The 27,671-nt window shown below is 41.2% G+C and overlaps 1 protein-coding gene across 3 annotated transcripts in view; it reads right to left on the bottom strand.

Moving 5' to 3' along the window:
- Window positions 1-27,671, bottom strand: part of NUDT14 (nudix hydrolase 14) — an 81,511-nt gene that overhangs the window by 24,605 nt on the left and 29,235 nt on the right. For 2 of the 3 annotated variants that reach the window (XM_045015318.1, XM_045015321.1), the window contains exon 2: window positions 13,614-13,657. In XM_045015318.1, the coding sequence (XP_044871253.1) occupies window positions 13,614-13,657 (44 nt within the window). Of the gene's footprint in view, window positions 1-325; window positions 375-13,613; window positions 13,658-27,671 lie in introns of all 3 variants that reach the window. The other variant, XM_045015320.1, reaches the window with a different exon arrangement.

Genomic DNA, 27,671 nt, shown 5'->3' with positions numbered 1-27,671 from the left:
CACCACTGTTATATGATTATGTATTACAATATGTTTTGTACAAAGTATCTCTTGTGAGGTATCATTTGGAAAGTTATAATCTGTTGAACATCACTGTTTGGTGAAAAATGTAAATGAAGTCATGAGATTTTGCTATATGTTACTGAAACATGTTGTAAGACTGGGAAATGCCCACAGACCAGCTCTTCAGTAGCAACAAAGGAGTGACCAACATCCAGCCAGGTGTTAAGCAACCATCACTGGCCATTCACGGCCCTTCACCAGCAGGGGAGTTGTAAACAAGAGATTTACAATTCACATGAAAGACAGTTGTTTGAGCACATACACCATGGGGCTGTCTAACCCCCATGACACAGCAACGATGTTTCCAGCACCTGAAAGAGAGTATAAAATAAGGGACAATTACATCAATACTTCACCTCTCTTCCCCCACCTACACGGAAGGCAACGAGATCGTTCGGAAGACAAAGAAACATTTGGACTGAGGAGAGTGTTCCTAACTGGAAAGGCTACAGACTGGTGTAGAGTTTTTGGGTAAGAGAAACTTTATTACTTCAAATTTGATTTAGCCTGATAAAGTTTAGGAATTAGACTGCGATTGTATCGTTTATTTCTTTTTGTAACCAATTCTGAACTTTTATGCCTATATCACTTATCTTTCTTTAGTTAATAAACTTATTCCAATGTTTTATCTAAGCCAGTGTGTTTTTGATTGAAGTTTGGGGAAATCTACTTAGGTTACAAAGGCTGGTGAATGTCCACTTCCCTTTGACAGAATAACACACTAATTAATGAGCTTTCATAGCTCAAGAAGGTCTCGAGCAGTGTAAAAGGCACATTTCTGGAGTGTAAGACTAAGGCTGGGGGGAGAATTTGCTGGTGTTGCCCTGTATACAGTTCATGAGTGGCTGGGGAGAGGATTCAGGTACATTGCTGGGCGTGCTTCTGCATGCTGATGGCTGAGTGAATAGAGCCTTTAGGGTTTGCTGTTCACTAGCCTAGCAATGTAGAAGACAGCCTGGGCTGCAGAGTTAAAGGGGGCACAATGTTTCCATAGTCCAGACTGCACCCTAGGGCATGTCACAACTTCCCTTCTTTTATATTGTGGCTACAAAACAGTATAAGTCACCTGAGAAGTTGAATCAACAGTGTAAAGTTAGATGGCATAGTGGAGACCCCTTGAAGGATAGACTAGCTTCTGAGGTTGTATAGCCTTCCTTACACCCCTAATACAGGTCCAACCTTTACTTTAGTTGGGCCTCCTTAGCATCTGGAGAGGAAGATATCACATTAAATAACTTACATCTACTTAGGAAAATGTCTAATAGCTGATCCTTCTAAGATTCAATCATCTGAGATATCTATGGAACAGATGGGAAACTTAAAAACAATCTGTCAAAATTAAGGAACAAGATCAAATTAAACTGGAATGGAGTAGTACCAAGTTATTACAATTGTCTGTCTCTCACACCATCTTGAGACAAAAAGGCACAGAGATGCCACAGATTTGTAGAACATATTTCTTCATTACTTTTAATTTTCTCAGAGACTGACAAAATTCTGAACACAATGTTTATAGCTTTTTTAAAATTATGGCAGATGAATTCTAATGTTTCCTTACACAGCTTGAGAGTCACAACCTAATAGGTTAAGATTTAAATCTCCCAGAGATGCATTTGCTACAATAAGAGTGCAATTTGGTATGATTTAAAAAAAAATCCATCAAACCTCATCCTTGAGACTTTCACAGCTTATGATGAGGCTTGTACCTTTTTACTTGTCAAACTCCATGTTACTAAAATCAGGGGATCAGGTATTTGAAAAATCCACTAAGTGGGGGCCAAATCATCCAACTGGATTTCCATAGGTAGATCCCTGAGCCCACAAAGAGCTCCCACTGAATTCAATGGGACTCCATGTGGGTGCAGTAGCCACGTGTGTGGATTCAGATGCAGAATCTGGCCCTCTAAGGGTACAAAAACATCCTTATGTTCCTGAATTTTAAATCAGTTAAGCATGCAGAGAGAAAGAGAGAGAGAGAGAGAATTTATTTAAAAAAATAACTCTGAAGATTTTTTGGATGGTGTATATATACTGTGGAATGGGCCTAATGTGTGTAAAGGCAGAATTGTAACAGTCTTTGATTGACCACATACTGTAACTCATTTATATGCACGTTTGATGTTTCATAGAAATTTCTTAAAATAGCATTACAGTTAACCTTGGTTTAAGGTAGTATATATACACAATATAGACTTTAAATGATGAAAGTAAAAACAGTAAAAATGGAAATGTACACAGCAAACCTTGTGATTAATGGTTGGCAGCATAATACATACAAAATTTACCCAGCCAAAGATTTATGTTATTAGAGCAATGACACAGACCCACAAGAACAGGAAAACTGTAGACTTTCCTTGGAATGTATGAGGTCTGCACAGAATTTAATCTGATATTGACATCAAAGACCCTAGTCTAACAATAGATTGTGTGTGCACACATGGAAAAAAGATGCATAGGATTTCTTTTTGTTGTTGTTTCTTTCCTGGAAAGTTTAATGGTCATTCCCAAGGAAAACTCATTCCAGGTGTAAGATGGTAGCTCCAGAACCAGTCCCTATCATTTAAAAAAAGTTACAGAGTGAACATATGACTAATATACTGCCCTCGTTCACCCTGTGGAAGGAGCCTACAGGAAAAGAAAACTCCTCAAAATGCTCCCAGGATCATTCCAGGCACAAGCTAGTGTTTGCTTCCCCTCAGAATGAGATACCAAGCCCCACAGATCACCTTGGATCTGAAGGAGGGTTAGGATTCTTCACAGTAACGGTGACTGCAGCTGCCCTATGGACTAAACTTAGCAGGGAGGCGTGGCAGAAAAGGTATCATAAGCTAGTACAAGTGATGACCGCAGGGTTGGTGGGAGATCGCATGCCCCCTTCAGCTGCTCATGCCAAGTGTCCATTCCCCCTGTGATTCCCAAGAAGCAAAGCTGTGCAGGCAGAAAATCATCTGTTCCATCTGTGTGCAGGGTTCACTGGGATGGTCTGGGCCACTGGTTTTATTTTTCCATAAATATATGAAAAATTAGTGGTGGCTGTATCATGATCTAGGTTCATTTAGTCCTACCTCAGCACAGGAGACTGGACTTACAATAAATGATGACTTGGACTCAGTGTTTAAATTTGGCATTTGTTCAGAGAGAGACCAGTACTGACAGGCCAGTAATGACACTTATATAGCACCATTCAGCCAAGAATCTCAAAGCTCATTACAGTCTACCATTTAATACTCCTGAGAGCATTCTGTGCCAAAAAATTAAAAACTCTGCACCACAAAATTAAAAATTTTGTGCACAATATTTTTAAATTCTGCAAATTTTATTTATCAAATAAATGTGGAGGCTCCAACATGGCACTGGGGAGCACAGGCCACTGGCTGCACAGAGGTGGGAGATCACTGTCCAGCTCTCCCCGCAAGGACATGGACTCAGCGGTGAGGCTGCACCCAACCCTGACATAGTGCAAGGACCGGGCCTGCCCCAGAAACACCCCAGGGCCCTACCTCTCTGTGCCAGGTGCACCAGGACTGGGCAGGCAGGTTCAGCAAGGCAGGAGCCAAGTGTGGAGGGGCTTAGCCTGGGGTGTCCAAGTGTGGGTTGAGAGGGCTCTGTGTGGGGCAATCTGGGTGCAGGCGACTCAGTGGGGGATCCAGGTGTGGGGAGGATCTGGATGCACAGAGGCTTGCTGGGGGGTTTTGGGTGCAATGGTAATAGGGTTCCGCAGGGGAGTCCAGGTGGTGCTGGTTTGGGCCCGGGGGGGGGGGTGAGTAGAGCTCAGCAGGTGCACCTGGGGGGCTCAGTGGAGGGTCTAGATACTGCGGGAGTGGGGCTCAGTGGGGTGGGGATCCAGATACAGCTGGTTGGGGACTCAGTGAGATGGGGGTACAGGTGGCTCATCGGGGTGCTCCAGGTGCAGGGGGAGTGGGGCTCATCAGGGAGATTCTGAATGTGGACGGGTGAGGCTCAGTGGGAGGGTCTGGGTATGAGGGGGTCTGGATGCACGGGGGTTGGGTGGATGGGGGAGCAGCTCCCTGTACAGGGATCCCTCCCCCTGCAGCTGAGGAGCAATGGGTGCAGGAAGTGTGTGTGTGTGTGGAGGGAGTTTGCAGAGCTTCCTGCAGCGGGGGAGAAACCTGGGGGTGGGTCTGACCTGGCCCCAGATGCCATGCGGGGAAGAGGAAGTCCCATCCTCCCCAGCCAAGCCGGGACTAGCAGCAGAATCCAGCGCAGGGTAGGAGCCCCCAGCTGGGTCTTCCCCAGTCCCGCCCTCTGCCCCACAGTAATTTACCTCTCTGCCGGCTGCCCTGGCCACCTGAAACATACTACTGGGGAGGGTCACATGACCATTCTTGTGTCTTCCCTTTGCTTCCCCGTCAGAAAGTCATTTTTCTGCAGGAAGCAAAGAAATCTGCTGGGGACATAAATTCTGCGCATGCACAGTGGTGCAGAATTCTCCCAGGAGTAAAAATTTAAATTTCACACCCTCTGAGTTAGGCACGTATTTTGCTTCTTATTTTTAAAAATGGGTAAATTGAACTTAAATTACTTACCCGTGGCCACACAGAGCTGGGAACAGAACACAGGAATCTAAAGTCCCAGTCCCTTGGTATAACTCTTTTTAAAAAAAGATACTCCCAAATTTAAGACTCTCATTAATAGGAAGGATGTTCACTCTAAATGCACCTTTTATTGGCCAAGAACTTCAGCTATAAATTTTATAATTGTATTATTGGACTAGAAAACTTTTTGAGTTATCACCTTAACAAAAAAATCTAGCCCAACTCTAAATTCCTTGTAATGGTGGAAGTTGACAACTTTTATGACATTCCTAGAAGTGGAATCTCCAAAGGGCTATATTTAAAAAAGAGTAAAGATCTACCGGTCCGACACTAAGAGGAATACAAAGAATGCTTAGTCCATTCCACTGAAATATTTTTTTCAAGTGCAAAACTCAAATTTGCTTTGCCAAATCCATTATCATGTTTATTTCAGGATTGTCAGTATGTTTTTTTGGTATGGGCACAATTTCACCATGTAGTAATTTGCTTCATAATCTGCTATCTTGATTACTTGGGTTATAGTTAATCCATAAGCAATTGCTAGCATTTACTAATTGCTTTTCATATGTTGGAAACAAAAAACTTGAAAAATCTCTTAATGGAAGAAAGGCCTTTAATGGCCCCTAGGTATCATATCAATGGGAACTTTAAATGCATATGTGCAAAAATATATAATAAATAATAACAGTAGCTAAAAGCTGCAGTGTCAGCGATGGCTCATGTCTTCATGAGAATGAAACAGGATTCCCAGAGGCTGGAGACCAGGTTTCTATAGGAGCTTACACTAATACTATACTAAGTAGTTGATGAGGTAATAAGGGCAAAGAAACTGACCTTTCCTTAACTCTAATCATTATCAAGGCACCTCAATATCACATCCTGTAGACATCTATGATAATCTGATCAATATGGAATGATCCAAGCTTCCCCACTACAAAAACATTAAAAGCAACCACTTACTAGTTTTCTTCTTCAGACACTCATGATTGTTTTACTAAAAGGTTAAGAATCCAGTAGACTTTTTAACTGATAATGAATATGATTCTTGCAGGCCACTTTCAAATAATATTCTGAAGCACCTGGTGAGGGCATTAGGCAGAATACATTACTTTGAGTATTACTGAGCATTGTGTGGGCACTCAGTTGACATCGGTCTGAGAAGAGAACAAAAAATTGTCAGAGCTGAAAATGCCTAGGAAAAAAAATACCAAGATGACATGCAGGAATAAATAGGGCAAAGAACAGAATCAATCAGAATCTCAATTCTCAAGTGATATCCAGTGTTAAGAATCTTCTTTGTACAGTACACAGAAAAAAAGCCAAGCACAGCATGCAACCACCGAGATCTTTGGAGAGATGACCTTTTATAGACTTAATCCTTGTGGAGCATTTTTGGATACAAAAAAAACTCATGTAAAATGTTTTTGCCTTGGTCGGCTTGAAAGGGAGCCAACATACCAGCACCAATAAACCAGATAAGAAAAAACGAAGGGGAAATAAAATATTTTAGTTTTGCTTCAAATATTTGAGTTTTAAAGCATGATCTTGTTTTTTCTTGAAGTTTCAAGACTCTGGCTTTCTTTGCTCACCCCCATATCAGAAAGTGAAGCCCAAATTCTCCATGTGTTCTTCCTATTGAGTCCATCTTTAAATTTAGTAAGAAATAAAGTAGCTTTGAGAAGTAAGCTACAGTCAGAGAGGAGATGAAGACAAACTGCATAATTTTACCAGTCAACTAAGAAATATCTATACATGCAATTTTAAAACTATTTTAAAAAAAATGAAATTAGAATTTCTATTGAGGTCTAACACAATCCCAAACCTGTCACATTCTTAAGTATTTTTTGGGGTACAGACTTCAAAGAAGCTCAGTTCACCTAGAACAACCTATCCAAAACACACTTTGTGAACACAGAAGAGCAGGCAATTGCATGCAGACCCTAGGTTACTTCTCAGCTCAACTCTTAATTTCTTCAGAATAATATTTGGAATTTTCCCTGAAACTTATAGTGGGATATATTAAGTGCTATCGTCTTTCTTTTATCAGGCACCTAGAAGTTTAAGCCAGAAAAAACACAATCTTTAAATTTTCAGAAGACTTAATAAAGCTGCAGCCTTTGATTTATCCTTCGAATGCAACTCCTTTAGTTTCCCAGAACTTTAACTGTAATACAGATAGCCTTGAGACTGAATGCGTGTGTGCATGCATAATTTTTATTGGTTCATTTAAATCTTCCTTCAAAGCATTTTACATTTTTCAAAGGCCAACACCAATCCAAACAGATGCTTAAAATGCAGCCTATCACAAAAGCAAAGCTATAAGCTTCTGATAAAAACATTCAGCCTTTCATACTAATCACAGATAAAGTGGATTTGGCAAAAGATAATTAGAGCAGTCTAAAAGACTAATGAATTCTAATGTCACTTCCAAGCTATTTTTGAATATTGTTTAAATGTAGTTAATATTAACTCAACTCTGTATACAAAATGAGACAAGCACATTTACGAAAACAAACATTACTTTGAAAAAAATGAAAAGGAAGATTTGTCCCACTGTAAATCTAACTGCAGCAGGAAGCTGCTTATGACACCATAAAGTAGGAAGCATATGTTTGGTTAATCACTAAGCTGGTGGGAGAATGAACTGTAGCAATTATTTAAGATGCGTTAACTATTACATCAACATATACTTGAAATATAAATTTTAACTACAGTACCTACTTGTTAAGCACCAAGTTATACACAATTTTTTTAATCAGTCCATCTAAGAATGATTTTCAGTAGAATTTTTTAAAACATAAGCAGATGCTCACTACCACCCAATTCCCACATAATAAAGGAAAAAAATATATAGATACCATCAATTTTACCTCATTACAGTGACTGAGCCTGACCTGAGGATGTAATCAGGTACTAGCCAAAGCATAGCAACCCTCCTGTAAAACTGCTGGCCCATAAACAGAAGCCTTACCAAGCCTCGGCTGAAAACCAGGCCCTAAGTACACCTCTACCCTGATATAACGTGATCCGATATAACACGAATTCGGATATAACATGGTAAAGCAGTGCTCCGGGGGGGGCAGGGCTGCGCACTCCAGCAGATCAAAGCAAGTTCGATATAACACAGCCTCACCTATAACGCAGTAAGATTTTTTGGCTCCTGAGTACAGGGTTATATCGGGGTAGAGGTGTACATGTTATTTGAGAATATCGCAGGCAAACAAATAATATAATTATCTGAGCTGAAATATGTACTACCTTCTGTACCATCACTTGAAACACGATAATGAAAATGCCTCTCGTCATAATCTGGCAAACCTGAGGGCATTAAATTACAGAGAAAAATATGATTTGTGGTATGCAGCATGACATGGCACACAGCAGCACCTGTCAGCCAGCAAAAACATATAACTGATGTATCATATTAGTTTTCATGTTAAAATAAATTAATTCTTATACAAAAGGAAGACAAGTGAAATTTCACAATATGTCATAATACATTCGTACATAACATAGGAAATACACACAGGATGAAAATGACTTCATTCACAGACAGCACCAGTGATCTAGCACAGGGAACAGGCAGAGGGACGGTAATCCGCTCCCATAACGTGCTCAGAGCATATGCCTGCAATGCAGTCTCCACAGCTGCTTGCTGCAGCCAATGGGCTGGAAAAAGTGACCACAATTCCTCCATGCCACTTGTGTAGTTCTAGTGACCCGTAAATCTTGCCTGCCCTCACGGCATGAAAGGGGTGCAGAAATCTCCTAGTGAAGCGTAATACTTGGAGTATAATACTGATTTCTTGGACTTCCCTGCAAGCCCTTCAGGAAAACTGTATTTTTCAGCAGTCTTTGCAACAGCTAAAGGATGGAGACTTTTTATTAAATATATCAAGTAAGATAGTGATTACTTTTGTAACCATAAAGTGAATTTATCCCCTACTGAATTCTAAAAGGAGGTGATATTTTTTCCCCTCTCTTAAAATATTCAGGAATGACTTCATAAAATTTTCCATTAAGAACAGATATTTAATTCAAGGACTACTAATAAGCCACTGATCAATGACATCTGACGTGTGTTTAGAATTTAGGTAGGAGCCACAAGAGTACTTGTAAGAGAATGGTCTTTATTGCCTGTCTCTAGTCACATGACATTGTTCAGCGTTACAAAAGACTATAACCCAGTTACGTGACAATGTCCACTGACTCCAGTGACTAATGTTACAGTGACTTCAAAGTTTTTCTTTTTACATGAAGTGTGCTTTATGTTGATTTTTTCATCTGTTTAAACTGGTGAACTTCCATCACCTTTGCTTTATACCAATTCACACCATAACCAGAAAGCTATTCTCTTACGTGTCAACCACTGCACTGTATGCTTATGTTCCAATTCTACATCTCATACACTATTTCTTATTCCTGTTTTTATCACTGCGTATTGACCTTCCTAAATTCTGTATATTGTTCTACAAAGTTGATGATCACAAAACCAAAGTATTACATTTCAAACTCTTAGTGTACTAAATATAGCAGTATTAGGGTGAGGGATGATCTAAATGGGAACACCTATCTAGTTTTAGTGGGTCAAGATAATTTTAGTTTTATTACTTCCGTTTATTTTTACAGGCATTATTTATTCATTTGTATTATTTTAGTTGTTTTTATTTCTGCGAGGAAGCCATTACACTTTTGTATGAGGGACACTGTCAAGTCAATTTATGGATTTGGGAGCCTAACTTTGGGTGAAATGCTGACCCCATTTACGTCAACAAGGCCAGAATTTCACTCCTAGTTTTGAAAATCTTGTCCTCCATTAACAATAATGAGCCTTACAAAAAACCCTGGGATGACTTCTAACTACAAAGATCTATAAGCAATGCTATTTTAGCAAAACAATGCGGATCCTGATATTTTAAAAAAGCAATTATTTCTGATACAGCCCCCACTAAAGAGTAGCCTGAAATATAAACAAAAAATCCCATTTAAAAAAACCTGTATGTATGTTTTCCCCATCATTCTCTTGTTGATGCTTACAAGCATTTTTCCAGAAAAGAAACTGACTGGACTGACAGACAACACACAGGAAAAAGTGAAATGACTATGAACAATGTGCTGTTAAATGCACAAAAGTTTAGATCAACTGGACAGGAATTGTCATTTACTGTATGTGCGGGGCCTACCACAATGGGGCGCAGATATAGCTGAGGCCCCTGAGCATTACCACAATATAAATGTTAAATAATAACAACTGAAAAAAATTAAAGGATTTTTTTAACCCAACTTCTTTTAGTTACCGTACACTTGGGTGTTATTTCTAACTATAGGACCCAATCTTGCAATCACATCTGCTAACATTGACCCCTCTGCCTCACAAAGGCCTGTTACCTTCAAGGAAACTCCACAGGGGTTTGCACTAGCAGATCTTACTGTAGGATCAGAGCAATAGTAGATTACAATATTTTCAGATAGAAAGGTGGCTTTCAAGTTGATAGGTTTCTTTTAATAGTTGTCAGTAAGGAACTGAAATAATGAATAAATACATTTAAATACTTGCATCAAATACACATATGTACACATTAAACTCACGTAAAAAGCAACAAAGAGTCCTGTGGCACTTTATAGACTAACAGATGTATTGGAGCATAAACTTTTGTGGGTGAATACCCACTTCGTCAGAGTGGGTATTCACCCACAAAAGCTTATGCTCCAATACATCTGTTAGTTTATAAGGTGCCACAGGACTCTTGGTTGCTTTTTACAGATCCAGACTAACACGGCTACCCCTCTGATATTAAACTCATACTTATCCTGATTTCAGCAGAAGCCTGTCAAGTTCTCTGGGGCCCCAAATGAGCAAAACATTTAAGCACATGCTTAAGTCCAGATCTATTCAGCAAGGAACTTCGCTTTAAGCACATACTTAAGCGCTTTGCTTAATAGGGATGGAATGACATCTGCCTATGTATTTGTACAATGCCTACTAGAATGAGGTCCTCATTCTGAATGGAGCCTTTGGGTTCATCCACAATATAAACAGAACAACTTCCTTTTATATTTAGTTCCAAATTGCTTTATTTATGTTATAGTGGTGCCTAGAGACACTAGGGACTAGAGCCCCACTGTGCAAGGTAATGCACACACATATAATCTAAGTAAGTGGACTAACATTTAAAAGTGCTGAGCACCCAACAGCTTCCATTGACTCTGATGCAAAGTAATAAGTTTCCAGCACTTTTGAAAATCAGGCCCCAATTTTAGAGAGCACCTAAGCACTTGGCTAAACATCCTGCCTGAGCAATGATGCTTCCCTGAATCAGGGTCATTTTTAGGTGCCTACATATTGATTTGGGAGCCTAATGTTACACTCTGGGTGAAATCCTGACCCCACAATAGTTAACAGGAGTTTTGTCATTAATGTCAATGGGGCCAGGATTTCACCTCAGTTTTGAAAATGTGCTTCATTAACAATAATGAGCCTTACAAAAAACCTCAGGATGTCCTCTAACTACAAAGATCTATAGGCAATGCTATTTTAACAACATAACACAGACACTGTTATAACATTTCGAGCTTATTTAAAAATGACTTCCTATAGTTTATAACTATTCTCTCCCCTCCCCCTTTTACAGTTTTATTCCTTCTCTGGGTATCTGCAAAACAGCTTTGTACGGTTTGAGATATTAGGATTCAAATCTAAATGTACAGACTAGCAAAGGGAACCCCTACTACAAAAACAATTATTGGTTTAGTTACAATCTGGTTTTGTTGTGTTTTTAGTCAATTTTAGAATATTATAGACTAATTAAAAAAGCACTTTTCACAATATTAGTGAAATGATAAAAAAAGAACATTCCCCCCCACACACACACAATTTACAACAAAATGGAGCATATTTATTTTGTGCCACAAAAACAGAGACAACCAAACAATTACACATTAGCAACAAATCTCCAACTATAAAAGAAAAGCTTAGCCATATAACCAGCACAAACTGTTCTACTAAAATCAGGTAAAATAACAGTTTTCAGTCAATTTACAGCATTTTGTACCCGTTTATGACTATGATCTATTAGATCAGAATTGGTCTCATATTCATGGATAGGGCTTATGTAAGAAAACTGAAATCTTGCAAATAAAGGAAGCTTTTGTTGTTCCTGTGAAATGGCATAAGTTGAATTTAAATTGTTTGTGAAACTAACATTCTACAGTTTAACACAGTAATCACTAAGAAGTTAGGATGGCAGCTGTTGTACATGTTAAGCTAACAAATGTTACGTGACCAGAGATGAATGGCGTGACATGTGGCTGTAGCCCTTTTATACAGTCATGTTTCCAACTATTTAAAAAATGTCCACAAAAGTCCTTTAAAAATAATATTCTCAAGAAGTTCATGGAAAACTGGTTCTATAGTATTTATCTCCATCCAGCTGTTTATCATTTTGTTAGTATGCACAATCTAAGATTTACATTAAAAAATAATCAAATAAGAAGCAATTGCCTTCGAGAAAAAAAATTATTAACACTATGGACCTGAAGCTGGACTAGTTTGTCTGGAACCAGAGGGCAAGTATTACATGTCCAACAATCAATTATCAGTCCAATTTTTTGTATCTATGATCATAAAATCTACATACACACCCATAAGTTAGTAGAGAGAAATCTGTTTGTCCTCTAGATAGATTCCAACAGTCAGTGTGAACTGTAATATTCAAATATCAATCCCTTTTATCCTCATCCTCAAGTACTGCAAAGACTTTCTTTTTTTGATGGATCCAGATATATCTAATTTTCAATATTCTTTCTGTAACTCGTACCTTTGTATCCTCCATTTTGATAAAAATTAATATATGCAAAGGCTGCCTGGTTGCTCCTACTACTTCATTCATCTCTCAAGTAGCTACATATGACACCATTTACTAGAAGGGTCCAACTGAGTCTAACACTGGACAATTTCCTGAAAGCAATTGTTTTACCTGATGATCTCACATCATCAAAGCAGCTTCCCATTTGACTTCTAGTAAGGTCAGTTCAGTAAAACATTTATTACTTTAAATAGAGCTGGGAAATTCGTTAGTCTAATTTTACCCTTATTTTTTATTCATGAATTTTTCAAATATCAAACCTGAATTTTACAAACTTGTTGGAAATTACTCAATGAATGTTTAAGCAATGGACAGCTCATGAATCGGGTCTGCTGCATATATTCTCTATTTGTTATCAGCGTTATGTAAATTGGGTGGCAGGATTAGGAAATTTTTATGAGATTATCATCTTTCCTTTTCAAGGTCACTTGAGGTAGGCCTTGCCTGATACATCATTGCTAGATTAATCAGGCTACTGTAATAATAGGACTTGATCAGACTTAAAATAGAATTTCTTACATCACATGTAAACCAAATAATTGCACATGGCATATTTTCAAACAGTACTACATTAAAGCACACTAGGGACCTTTAGCGTGCACCAGCAGAGTCTACATCAGTGGTTCTCAAACGTTTGTACTGGTGACCCCTTTCACATAGCAAGCCTCTGAGTGGGATCCCCCTTATAAATTAAAAATGCTTTTTTAATATATTTAACACCATTATAAATGCTGGAGGCAAAGCGGAGCTTGGGGTGGAAGCTGACAGCTCATGATCCCCCATGTAATAACCTCGCGATCCCTTGAGAGGTCCCGACCCCCAGTTTAAGAATCCCAGGTCTACATGGACCAAAAGTGTGCTTCAGAATTCACACCCTCATAGCGTGCATTACCCCATTGTGTAGATAATTCTTTTTATTCTCTGTCTTAAACTGTGGGTCTGAAAGGGCATTTTATTGAAGGTGGCTAGTATTTACAAGCATCACAGGAGAAGTGGGCCTTTAGGAGGGATCTAAATGAGGAGAAAAAGGATCTGGCACACTGGGATTGGGATTGTTGAAGATAATATTGAATGAAACAGGACACATAGGTAAAAGAAAATAGACATGAGCTCATTTGTTCAGATTTACCTGTCATGTGTCCTCATAAAGTCCCAAAACTTCTTAGTGCCATTCTAGAAAAAAAACAAAAAACAAAAAACTCATCAATACAATTAGTCCCCAATGAAAATTGGCTACCTGAAATCAAACATCATTTTAACAGCAACTTCCTTCCTTGGCAAAACTGGCTGTATCTGGAATATATTTATTGATTTTTGACCACAACAGTAGTGTTTCAGGAACAACTATTTAATTTTCAACTAGAAACTGGAAAGGGCTGAGGAAGGGACTAAATGCTATGCTTACTTACCACTTTGTAAGAGCAAAGGCAAATATGTTGCAAACATGTGCCTAAAATAGGCACCTAACTCTATATTTAGGCACCTAAATCAAAGATGCCTGATTTTCAGAAGTACTAAGAACCCGTATCTCCCAGTGACTTCAGTCTATTCTGATTTAAGTACCCACATACGGCTTAAGGAGACTGGTTTTAGGGACCCAATGTTTGGCAATCTGGGCTCTAGTTTCCAGTATAACGATGTTCACTTACAAGGATATGCTACTGAATATTCTTATCCTGATTTATAGATGGCAAAAGCATGCACATAACAGCTACAAATATTTGCAACAGAATAAAATCTCTGTATTGTTACCCTATGAAAACTGGTAATCAACTAGCTACTGTGCTACAATTCACTTGTTTACTTCCAAGATAATCTTGCGCCAAATTCAATAGACTTGTGCTTCCAACATTACAGCTGAATTTGACCCCCTAAACTGTAATCACTTCCCCCACAGATTTAATAGGTATGTTGACACTTGTTTTACACATATAACATCACATTGTATAGTCTATGGTATATCTATTAAGACACCTCAGCTGAACTCAGCAAAAGAATAAATCCTTTTCCTTCACCTTAAGTATAAGTTCTCAGATGGTGTAAAATCAGCAAAGCTCCACTGAAGTCTAATGGAACTATTCCAATTTGCATCAGCTGAAATGTGGCCTACAGATTTATTTCCTTAAATCATATTTTGGGCTTTTATGATAAATTGGGAGCCACCTGAAGGAACCACCTCTTTTGGTAACTGCCTCTCTCTTTAATTGGCCAGGCAAAAGGTAGACCTGTTGAGGACTTATATCTAAAAGATACTGTGATGGGGTGTACCTTGCCCTTCATGGCCCCCTGCTGGAGAACCTGCGGTCCTACTACACCCCACTCCAGGAAGGACCAATGGAGGTGGGGCCTCCAGGCCTTCCTACAGAGGCCTTGTGGAAGCAGCCAATCAGAGCCCAGCAGGCTTGGCTAAAAGGAGGAGGTCAGTTCCTGGTGGGGGCCAGTGGGGTAAGAAAGTGTTCCTTTTCTCTGGCCACAGGAGACTGACTGGCTGCGTCCCCCCATCCCTTCACCGATGCATCTGTGACTAGGGACAGCGATGGTTGAGGCCTGGAGAAAGGTACTTCTGCACATACTGCTTGCGGATCACGCCACTACGGGAGGGACTCGAGGACTGGAGGAGTGAGTGAGACCAATTTGTCTAGGCGGTCTCAGTTCGGCCTGTATACCAGGGCTAGCCAAGCCTGAAGGGGACGGAGCTGTAGCCTGGCATGCTGTATCACATACGTGCAAGCAGCCATATGGCTGAGCAGTTTCAGGCAATTTCGTGCCATATTAGTGAGGAATCTTCCTGATGGTGCCCATGGCAAGGAAGCGAGATTCCGAGAGGAATGCCCTAGCCTGACCTGAATCTAGGAGAGCTCTGATTAACTCTATCCTCTGAGTTGGGGTTATGGTTGATTTGCCACGTTCAGAATGAGGCTGAGCCTGTGGAATGTCATCCGCACCAGGCTCACGTGGGCCTCTACTTGGGCCTGGGAGCAGCCCTTGGTTAGCCAGTGGTCTGGTATAGGAATTCTTGCACTTGTCACTTCTGTAGAAAGGCTGCCACGACTGCCACGCACTTGGTGAACATCCGAGGGGCCATCGAGAAGCCAAAGGAGAGGACTGTGAACTGATAGTGGGTGTTTTTGACCACAAAACAGAGGAATTGTCTGTGAGATGGGATTATGGACACGTGAAAGTCTTCATCCTTCAAGTCGCGGGGGTATACCAGTCCCCTGGATCCAGGGAGGGAATAATGAAAGACAGGGAGCCCATGCGGAACTTCAACTTCTTCATGAATCTGTTTAGGATTCACAGGTATAAAATAGTCCTGAGCCCACCCTTGGCCTTTGGGATTAGGAAACACCGGGAGTAGAACTCCCTGCCCCTGAATTCCAGAGGGACCTCTTCTACTGCCCTGAGTTATAGGAGTGTTTGCACCTCCAGCACCAGAAGTTGCTCCTGAGAAGGGCCCCTGAAGAGGGATGGGGAAGGTGGGTGGGAAGGTGGGAGGGAACAGAATTGGAGAGAATATCCCAACTCTGCCATGCTCAAGACCTATTGGTCTGAGGTGATTTGAGCCCAAGGGTGGCAGAAATGGGATAGAGGATTCACAAAAGGAGGGGAAGGATTCTGGATCTGAACTTGTGGGTAACCCCCTTCAAAAGTTTGGTTTGGAGGCTGAAGGCTGCTTTACTGCACCTTGGCCCTGGGTTAGAGGAGGACTGAGAGGGCCTCCGTCTATTACTCCTGCCTTGCTTTCTGCTATAGTCCTGCCTAGGAGGATCCGAGTACAAGCGAGGGGCGGGTTTCAGCTTAAATGGCTTTCTTTGATGGGCTGGCATATGAAGCCCAAGGGACTTCAGGGTTGCCCGCAAGTCTTTCAGGCTGTGGAGCCTAGTGTCTGTTTGCTCCGAGAAGAGTCCTAAACAGTCAAAAGGCAAGTCCTGAATAGTCTGTTGGACTTCGTTCGGGAGTCCCAACACTTGAAGCCATGAGCTCCATATCATTGCTATCGCAGTTGCCATCGTATGGCTTTCTGAGTCCACCAAGTCATTGGAGGCCTGCAAGGAGGTCCTCACGATGACCTTGCCATCCTCCAGGACAGCCACAAACTCTAAATGGGAATCTGCTGGAAGCAGTTCCTGGAACTTGGACAGCAGGTTCCAGGAATTACAGCTTTAGCGGCTAAGGACTGCCTGCTGATTGGCAATGTGAAGCTGGAGCCTGCCAGTACAATACACCTTCCTACCAAAGAGATCCAGCTTCTTCACTTCCTTGGATTTAGAAGTCAGCCCCAGTTGTCTCTGCCTTTTCTTCTGGTTGGCAGCCTCTACCACCAGAGTACTGGCTGAGGATGAGTAAACATTCTGTTTGGAGGGCACAAAATATTTCCTCTCCACCCCTTTCGTCGTGGGGTGGGGGGAAAGAGAGTTGGGTTTTTGCCACAACACCTTAGTGGTTCAATGTATAGTCTTAATGAGGGGCAAAGACACCCCTGAAGGACCTTCAGGGACCAGAATGTTAACCATAGGGTTGGTCTCCTCCGACACCTCCTTTGCCTGCATGCTCAAATTTTGAGCCACCCTCCTGGGCAACGCTTGGTATGCCCTGTTGTCCATGGTAGGCAGTGTGGTGGAAGTGCCCGCCACCACTTCATCTGGGGAGACTGAGGAAGATGCCCATGGGGGCACTGGGCCTTCCTGACCCTCTGGTTCGCAGGGATCCCCTTGCACTGAAATGCCATGCCGGGAGTGCTGCTGATTTCCAGGCCTGCACCCTTCTTGGTATTGGCTCTGGTGCCAGGTTCCGCAGCAGTGTCGGCCTGTGTGCCCATCTCCTGCCCTCGCAGGTTCGGGGACAACCCTCAACTGAAACTTATCTAAATCTAACTAAAACTATTTCAACTAACTAACACTAATTTTTTTAACTATTTATAAGAAACAATAAGAAAAAGTCTACTAGGGGATCGCTTGCTGTTAGCAAGAGAGGAGCTGCTCCAATGACTGTCACTGGCAGTAAGAAGGAACTGAAGAGGCAGCAGGGACCTATATACACTGCCTTGAAGACATGACTCCAGGGGGCTCCACAGCCAACCCAATGGGTACCGCTAGGAGAAAATCCTTCTGGCAACTGTGCATGCGGTGCACACACACCTACTTGGAATCAACATGAGCAATCACTCGAAGAAGAATTTCCTTTTGTACAATTGCAGAGAATGTTGTAGTATGCCCATTGGTGCACGTGACAGGGGGGAGTGCAGATCTTAGGAAGTCTTCTAGAGGCCAGAGTCATCTGCATGAAGCCCCTTGGCCTTTATATTTGCTCCCCATATTGCAGTATACCTTAAATGGAGCCATCATGCCTTCATTTATGCCCCCCACTATTGTTGCTCACCCGAGGAATCCCTTTGAGGAAGGTAGATATTCAGATTATGGAGAGGGAGAAGAGATCCTGAATTAATGTTTATGAAGCATTCATTTAAATTTTAGGCAATTAATCCCTGTGGGATTGCTGAGATTATGCCTTGAGGTGCAGCAATCCTCCTGGCCTCAACTGCCCTCCTATTCTTTTGCAAATTACAGAACCTGACTGCCATGAAACACTTATAGAAGGGTTTCCACAGAGCTGAGGAAAATTATACTGTGGAGCTAGTACCGTGCTCTGCTGTGCTCCCAACACAGATGCACCAAATCTGAATCCTTCTGCTCAAATATGCCCCCATTTACAGTAATGAGATCTGGCCTATGAACTGTACATAACTTTAAACAGAAAATAAGAGACTCACAAATAAAGGAGCAAAGAGTCCAGTGGCACCTTATAGACTAACAGATGTATTGGAGCATGAGCTTTCATGGGTGAATACTCACTTCGTCGGATGTATTCACCCACGAAAGCTCATGCTCCTATATGTCTGTTAGTCTATAAGGTGCCACAGGACTCTTTGCTGCTTTTACAGATCCAGACTAACACAGCTGCCCCTCTGAGAAATAAAGGAGTTATCAGGACAGGAAGTCCAGGTTTTCTGTGAAAATGACTAGCATTTGCCCACATACAGTTGATTATCTAGATCAGGAGTCGGCAACCTTTCAGAAGTGGTGTGCCGAGTCTTCATTTATTCACTCTAATTAAGGTTTTAATACTTTTTAACGTTTTTAGAAGGCTCTTTCTATAAGTCTATAATATATATCTAAACTATTGTTGTATGTAAAGTAAATAAGGTTTCAAAATGTTTAAGAAGCTTCATTTAAAATTAAATTAAAAATGCAGAGCCTCCCAGACCGGTGGCCAGAACCTGGGCAGTGTGAATGCCACTGAAAATCAGCTCGTGTGCCGCCTTCAGCACGCGTGCCATAGGTTGCCTACCCCTGATCTAGATGGTAAATACATTGAAAGGTTTACATATTATTACTGACTTTTTAATGTACAGTGTCACACCCATAAAAGGGTTAAACTAATTTGCCTTGAGTCCTTCAAGGTGCTGTTCATCATCATGCATTGATCAGATAGGGCTGTAAGTGTATCTTGTGGCTATATCTGAATAATAATCCATTTCATATATCCAACCTGCACCTGTCCAAATAAATAAATCAATAAACAAATGAAACATTCCAACATCCCATTGTTTACAGTGGCAGAAACTCAAATGAGCACCATTCACTTCTATTGTCCAAATCTAATGTAATTTGAAGTCAACTGTATGGAGTTGAGTTTCTATTGTGCCAAATGCCTGGCTCTCTGCTAACAGACTAGCATAAAGCCTGCTAATTATTAATAGCATGTAAACAGTTACCAATGGTTCCTATACTGCTCTATGTACTTTACAGTACATTAAATCTAACCAGCTTTGTCCAGCAGTAAGTAGTATCATTGAATTGACTTATTTCCTCTTTTTAACACAAGATATATATTCACAGCATAAAATGATGCATAGTTTTATACATATAGAAGTCATCCTAATCAAGCTATTTGCTACACAGACTGTAGTTTTTAAAGTTGCACTGATGAAGTAGGTCACTTTATTCTTGCTTCTCCATATGTGTGCAAATAACTCATTTCTGCCTTTGATGATGTTCTGCTCCCACTGCTGCTGTGGAGTTTGGGTGAACTGAAGCCCCGATAACTATGTTCATTGTCATTCCAACAGAATAATCTTTCCATGAAATAAATACATCACATTTTCATTTTATTAAAATATATACATACATTTATAAAATAGTGCCATTTACAAACTTTTTAAAAATGATCAAAATATCTCTCAATGATATAATGATATAGATTAATTATAACAGACTTGTGCAAGGTTTAAATACAGATGCTGTGAAAAAGATGAATACATAAAATCTGAAATATATTTAAACAATTATTCTTAGAACAGGAACATAAGAATGGCCATATTGGCTCAGACCAATGGTCCATCTAGCCCAGTACCTTGTCTTCCAGCAGTGGCTGGTAAACATGTCTTACACAAAAAAAGACATACTGTATGTTATGTTAGCCTTTATCTGTTTCAAGTGGCAGCTCTGGCATTCCAACAATATCCTAGGATAATATATATTATGTGAATTGATAAATCTCTAAGCACAAAGTAACCATATCCCTTTTCTGTATTTAGTGATCAGGCTCTATTGTGGTGCAATATTGCACTAGTCCACACGGTATGTTTAAGTCAAGAGTTGTATTTCAGGAAAGCCAGTATGTGAGACAATTTCAGTCTCATATTACTTGAAAGAGAGATTATTTACATAGGGAGAAACTAAATAATCCATTTTTTTTCTGGAAAAGCAAATCTGAATGAGACTTTTAGCAGTGTGAAAACAACTGTTTTATATTAAACCTATTGTTAATTAAGCTCCACAAGTTCAAAAACCAGGGCACAAATTATGGTCAGTCTTTTACTTTTTTAAACCCCTTTCACTTGGGGGGGGAAATAAAATAAAAATATTAGTCCTTTTAGAGTTTACAAAAAGAGATAAAAGGATTTAAATAATCTCTTAATTCCAGTTAAGTATGTAATGAAATTTATGGCCTCAGACTTCATGACATTTTAGCTGGGATTTTGGAGAGGGATTTCAGCATTTTAGCTGCCTAATTCCCAATGAAATTCCATGGGAGTAGTGCCTATCTCCGTTAATCTCCTTTGGAAATCACAAACAAAATAAATGTTGCTTGCCTAACTAAAGGTGTGGTTTGTTTTCTTTATTCAGAGGTACAACAAGCAGGGCCGGATTAAGGCAGCGGCTTTAGGGGCTGCAGCCCAGGATGCCCTCAAAAATAAATCACAGGCAGCAATCTCCAACTCCGGACTGCTAAAAGTCCCACGGTGCAGCAGGCACTCAGGCAGGCTGATAGGATGGAAGTGGCTGGCTCCTAGCACGTCTCTGTGGCCCCTGGCGAAGGGGTGGGAGTGGGAGATGGCTCCGCACGCTGCCTCCGCCCCCACCATCCTCACAACTACAGGGGCAGCGCTTGCAGGCACGGGCAGCACACGGAGACACAATGTCCTCCCCCCCGCAGAGACGTGCTAGGAGCCAGCTGTTTCCGGGAGCAGCATTGGGCTATGGCAGGCAGGTAGCCTGCCTGAGCCCTGCTGTGCCGCCGGCCAGGAGCAGCCTGTGGTAAGCGCCTCCCAACCGGAGCCTGCACCTCGCACACACACCCCTCCTCCCCCCAACTCCCTGCCCCAGATCAGAATCCCCCTCCTTTACCCAAACTCCCTCCCAGAGCCCACATCCCCTCCTGAACCAAACTCCCTCCCAGGAAGAAGACTTGCATTCAGGGGCATCACAAAATCTAATAGCCCCAGGCCCACAGGAGAGTTAATATGGCCCTGACAACAAGGGGAACGGTGCCAGCAGCTCAAAGGGAGAGCCTGAGAGTCTTAACAGGACCAGGTTTAGATCCCCCGATGGAACGGGTTCATGAATCTGCACGTATAGTCTCTCCAAGCCCTTGAAAAAAAATAATGTACAATCCACCAGAGGGGGAAGGTGGAAATGGCCATTAGGTGTAACTTAATCAATGAAACGGCTAGGCCCTTCTGTTTCAGATGAAGCAGATACTCTGTCATGGACTGGAGAAGTGACCTAGGGGGTGAGGGGCCTTGTTGGGATGACCACACAGAGAAATGCTTCCACTTGGTGAGGTAAGTGGGTCTAGTAGATGGTTTCCCACTATCTAGCAATATCTGGTGGACTTGCCCTCAATAGGCCCACTCCGCTGAGTTTAACCATAGAGCTTCCACATGGTGAGGTTAAGGGCCTTGAGGTTCGGATGGAACAATTGGCTGTGATCTTGTGAGATCAGGTCTGAGAGGAGAGCGAGTGGCGTCAGGGTTTCCAGCAAGTCCCTGGTCTCAATGAACGCCTCTGGTGTAAACAATACCGCAATCCTGCTGGTGCCACATTGACTCTCCTGTGCCAAGGAATGGTCCAGGTCTGAATTCAATGGTCCTGCCCACGAGGCGGAGTTGATAGTGCTGCCCTCGGAGTGGAGGCAGATGAGTAGCCAGACTCAGATCGCACTCCACTGCGCTCCCCGTACTTGGCTCTCTTCAGAGTCGGGGAACGTTCCCTCACGGCCAGCTGCTTCTTATATTTCTTCTTCGGCACTAGTGAAGGAGAATGATGCCGAGAGTCTCTCCCAACAGCTCTCAACTGAGTGCCGAGTTGGACCAGCTTGACTCCAAGAGGGATGGAGCACCACCTCCATCAAGAGGGACTTCAACCTGGCCTCCCTGTCCTTGGTACAGGGCTTGAAGTCTCGACTGATTAGGCAGCAGTCTCTGATATGACTCTCTCCCAGGCCCTTCAGACAACTTGAGTGCAGGTCACTCACAGACATGGACTTGCTGCAGGAGGCTCATGGCTTGAAACCCGGGGACTGGGACATGCCCAGCACTGGGAGCAGAAGAAACTCCAATAGGGTGAGAAGTACCAACTAACTATATACACGTAATCTACAACAGTCCAAATGGAGAAAATAAAGAACTGGGATAGGGAAACCAGGGGAAAATGACTAAACTAAGACCACTGAGTAGGAGTTTACCGAAGCAAGAGGAGCTCTTCCAGTGACTGTCATGTTCGGTAAGAAGGAACAGAGATGGTGTGGAGCCGGCGCTCTAGCCAGCCTGATGGATACCACTGAGGGAAAAATATCCAGCAACTGTGCATGCGGCACACGCACACCTAACGTGGAATGGACATGAGCAAGCACTCAATGAAGAACTTTGCCCTTAATGATAAAAATGTGTCCAGGTAATAAAATTTTATAAGTACACAGATTTTGCTCTCTTTACTACACCACCCTGTTACAATAGAATAGTCCATACTTGGAGCCAAATACTGCTGTTATCCCTGGGCAACCCCACTGAAATTAATAGCATTGAACATCAGTTTAATAGAAAGCAAAATGTGGCCTATTATATCAATAACATCTACACCAAAAGTTGTGCTGCACTGCATTTTTGTATTTTTTTGTAGCCTGAAATGTTTAGGAGCATTTGGGATATAACCAGATTGATCATGTTAGAGCAGCATTTTCTTCTAGCACTTTAACAAGAACATTCTAAACCAAACTTGCTAAAAACTGCACCAGTTGCAGTTAACTACAAGACCTAGAACACTGTTGAACACAGTAGGTCAGTTTTGTTGCGGAGCGAAGATGATGAGTGCTCATTGGAGCCTTGCGTGTTAGCCCTGTTGCTTACCTGCTTTGCTACACACTGGGTAAAATACACTTTTAAAATGATTTGTTCAAGAAAATAAAATAATTCTGTACACCTTTAATTTAAATTTTATACAGATTTCTTTTCTATCCCTCCCTGATATCTCAGCTGATAAACGTTGTTCATTTTATAATGTAACTTCTAATGACACCTAGAACAGGGATAGGCAGCTACTGCTGTCCTTAACTTAACATTGTGTGCCCAAACTTGCAGTGAATCTGAAAATATGTAAAACATGGAATGAGTAAACATCACACAATGGGTTGAGTCAAGGATGGAGAGGCCAGAAAACCAGTACAGGTTGGTCATATCCAAAAGGTGTTTGGTGGCCTATGTGACATGAGTTTAGTGGTTTTCACTGGACAAGTACCCACACCACAAAATCATGATCACAACTGCCATTACTTGGCAGTCTTAGTACAGGCATCAAGGATTGACTGAGCCATGTAACCAAGAGATCAGTCTTGCAGCACAATTGCTGGGCCATATTGGAAAGCTTGCACTGATGCAGCTTATGCTATCCTGTTCTGTCTGTAAAGACAGAGATTCAGTCTCTAAGGCTGTAAACGCAGCAATTTCCACATAAACAAATATATAGTAAGTAAATTCCAATTTTTACTTTAAGTTTACATTTCTTAGTCTTTTTGGAAGTTACATCCTTATGTATAAATGTATAGCAGTATGTACAAAACAAGCATAATTAAAGGCAGCATTTTAAACGTGTTAAATACCATATAATTGCTAAATATTATTAGTGTCTATAATCCACTATATTATAAACCCTAAATATTTAGAGATGAGAGACCAAGCTCCTCCCTCATTTGCTGTGGCAGAAATCAAGTACACCACCACTGAAATCAAGAGTTACTCTAAATTTCCACTGGTTTGAAGAAGGGCAAAAATTGACAATGTGTTTTGGACAGACAGTTAAACAATTTTGTTTTAACCACGTTTAACCAAACTCTGGATAATTACTTGGAGCTTCTATTTTATTGGATATACTTATGGTATTTAACAATCAGGGAAGCTATAGACTGAAGGCACTTGACTATTAAAACCTGTACTTAGTCACAGGAAGCTACTTCTTGAACAGGCAAACAGAAAACTTCCGCATAATGTACTCTCCTACCAGTCTGCCCCAACATCAACAAGAAGGTTTCATACTCCATGCCTATTCAAACCTTGGCCTCTTTAAAGAGGCTGACAATCAGGGTTACAGATAGTGCTGCTTATGATGGTGGGATTTTCTGTGTTGTGGACATATACCCAGAATAAACAGCTAAATTAATTTCACATAAATCACAGAGAAATCTTCCAATGGCAATTGATATCTATTGTTTGCATTATAGTAGCATCCACCGACCCAAAGATCGAGGCACTAAACAAATATAGTGGGATCAATTCCCACCCCAATGACCTTACAATCCACTTAGAAGACAAAGTGGGTATAAACAGAGGGAGTGGAGGAGGGAAGGCAAATATATTCTGGTACAGATAACCTATATGGACAAATTGTGAGTAGTGAGCTTCTTATGACAGAACCAGTAGTGGCCTTCTGGTCTCTACCAATCTGTCCTGGAATGGAAAATGTGGAAATGGCAGAACAGCTAAATGGCTCTTTTGTTTCCACTTTCACAAAAAAGGTTAGTAGCGATCAGATATCTAACATAGTGAACACTGGTGAAAATGAAGTGGAATCTGAGGCTCAATTAGGGAAAGTTAAAAATTACTTAGACAAGTTAGACGTCTTGAAGTCGGCACGGCCTGATGAAACATCCTAGAACATTCAAGGAACAGACTGAGAAGGTACCTTATTGATTATCTTTGAAAATTCATGGAAGACAAGAGAGACTCCAGAGGACTGGAAGAGGGCAAATATAGTGCCAATCTATAAAAAGGATAATAAGGACTGTGACTGAGTGGTGAGGCTGTCACCTAACGTGCTGGAATTACCTCTGAGCCTGTTTTCCACTGCCAGCTTGGGACTCCAGAACCCTGCCTTGTTGAGCCAGACATGCTAGTCTGCTGCAACACAGACCCCGGGTCTGAACCACGCCCCCAAAGCTGCAGACTTAACTGAAAACAGCTTAGCAAGTACTCCTATCTCCAGCACCCAGACACCCAGCTCCCAATGGGATCCAAACCCCAAATAAACCCGTTTTACTCTGTATATAGCTTATACGGGGTAAACTCATAAATTGTCCGCCCTCTATAACACTGATAGAGAGATATGCACAGCTGTTTGCTCCCCCAGGTATTAATCACTTACTCTGGGTAAATTAATAAACAAAAGTGATTTTATTAAGTATAAAAAGTAGGATTTAAGTGGTTTCAAGTAATAACAGACAGAACAAAGTAAGTTACCAAGCAAAATAAAACAGAACATGCAAGTCTAAGCCTAATACATTTAAGAAACTGAATACAGGTAAATCTCACCCTCAGAGATGTTCCAATAAGCTACTTTCACAGACTAGACTCCTTCTTAGTCTGGGTCAAATCCTTTCCCCGGTACAGTTCTTGTTAGTTCCAGCTCAGGTGGTAACTAGGGGATTTCTCATGACTGGCCGCCTCCATTGTTCTGTTCCACCCCCTTTTATAGCTTTGGCACAAGGTGGGAATCTTTTGTTTCTCTAGATTCCCACCCCTCCTTCTAAATGAAAAAGCACCAGGTTTGAGATGGATTCCAGTATCATGTGACATATTCACATGTCCTGTGAGACTTCATTACTCACTGGCTGTATAAAGGAAAGCTTACAAGTAAACAGAGCCATTTACAACCAATTGTCCTAGTTAATGGGAGCCATCAAGATTCCAAGCCACCATTAATGGTCCACACTTTGCAGTTACAATAGGACCTCAGAGTAATAATTCATATTTCTAGCTTCAGATATAAGAATGATACATTCATACAAATAGGATGAACACACGCAGTAGATTATAAACTTCGTAATGATACCTTACAAGAGACCTTTTGCATAAAGCATATTCCAGTTACATTATACTTACACTCATAAGCAAATTTCCATAAACATATGGAGTGCAATGTCACAAGGACAACCTGCGGAATTACAGACCAGTCATCTTAACTTCAGTACCCAGAAAATTAATGGAGCAAATAATCAAGCAAGCAACTTGCAAATCCTAAAAGGTGATAAGTAACAGTCAGCATAGATTTGTCAAGAACAAACCCTGTCAAACCAACCCAATAGCTTTCTTTGACAGAGTAACAAGCCTTGTGTGTGTGTGGGGAGGGGGGAAGCAGTAGATGTGGTATATCTAGGGCACTGCTTTTCAACCTGTGCTTTTTGGACCCCTGAGAATAGTGGACTATGTCTATGGGGTCCATGAAAGGTTGTTGTTGCCACAGAAGAAAGGGGTCTGCACCTCCATTTGAAATTTTTTAGGGGTTCACAAATGAAAAAAAAGGTGAAAACCTCTGGCCTACAGAAGTTGTGGAATCGCCATCACTGAAGGTTAAACAAACACCTGTCAGGAATGATCTAGTTATTACATAGTCCTGCCTTGAGTGCAGGGGACTGGACTAGATGACCTACTGAGGTCCCTTCCAGTCTTACACATCTATGATTATCTAATTCAGTGTGTTTAAATCATTGTCTAAATAACTATTTGAGATAAACTGACATATTATTCCCTTAAGGCATAATTAACTTAAATATTTTGTACTGTCCAGGAGAGTGCTGGGCAGTACAGGACATACATTTCTGGGGGGAAATCTGGGACTGGGGGTGCATTGGGGTCACCCTGAAGTATAACCAAGACTGATGAGAGCCAGAGTGTAACCTAAACCGTGGCTGGCAGACTGCAGTTCCACACAGACACTCAGAGTGTGGCTTGAATGCTGTCTATGCGTGGTCCAGGTGAGAGCTATTTCCACAAGGCATTGTAAGGCACCCAAGACTGCCAGGCAAGGGAGACACAGCTGCTCATTAGTCTGGATTGAACCCTGGTATGATACAATGGGTTTCTGTATAACAAAACTATATAACACCTTCTTTCATCTTTTAATAGATTAATCACAACAGTCAAATATTTTTAGGTTTCAAACTTATTTTTTCCTTAAGATTTACACGTTGTACCATATGTTTATAGATGATAAAGAGTTGACAGTAATAGATTCCAAAGAGTTCTTGTCATTCATAAACACTGTTCAGCACAGGAATTTACTTTTTATCTGAACAAATAATTCTGTGTTATGGAGTATTGATGTATAATTTAACTCCGTCTTTGCTTACTCTTAAGGGTTTAATTTGTGACATGAAGTGTGATAGCCCTTCGCTGTGTTTAAAACATATTTTCTATAGTAGTAGTCTCTTCACTTCAAAACCTCAGGATGGATTCCCAGATAGCATAAATCAATGTAGCTCCATGGAAGTCAGTGGAGCAATGTCAATTTATATCAAGTGAGAATCTGACTCCTCATCTTCTTTTGTTTCCTTTTGAAGACGTGCATCAGAACTA

Source organism: Mauremys mutica, chromosome 4 (assembly GCF_020497125.1).
Source record: "Mauremys mutica isolate MM-2020 ecotype Southern chromosome 4, ASM2049712v1, whole genome shotgun sequence".
Classification (NCBI taxonomy): Eukaryota; Metazoa; Chordata; order Testudines; family Geoemydidae; genus Mauremys; species Mauremys mutica.
Note: the sequence above shows the minus strand (reverse complement) of the source record. Positions and strands in the feature narration are given on the sequence as shown.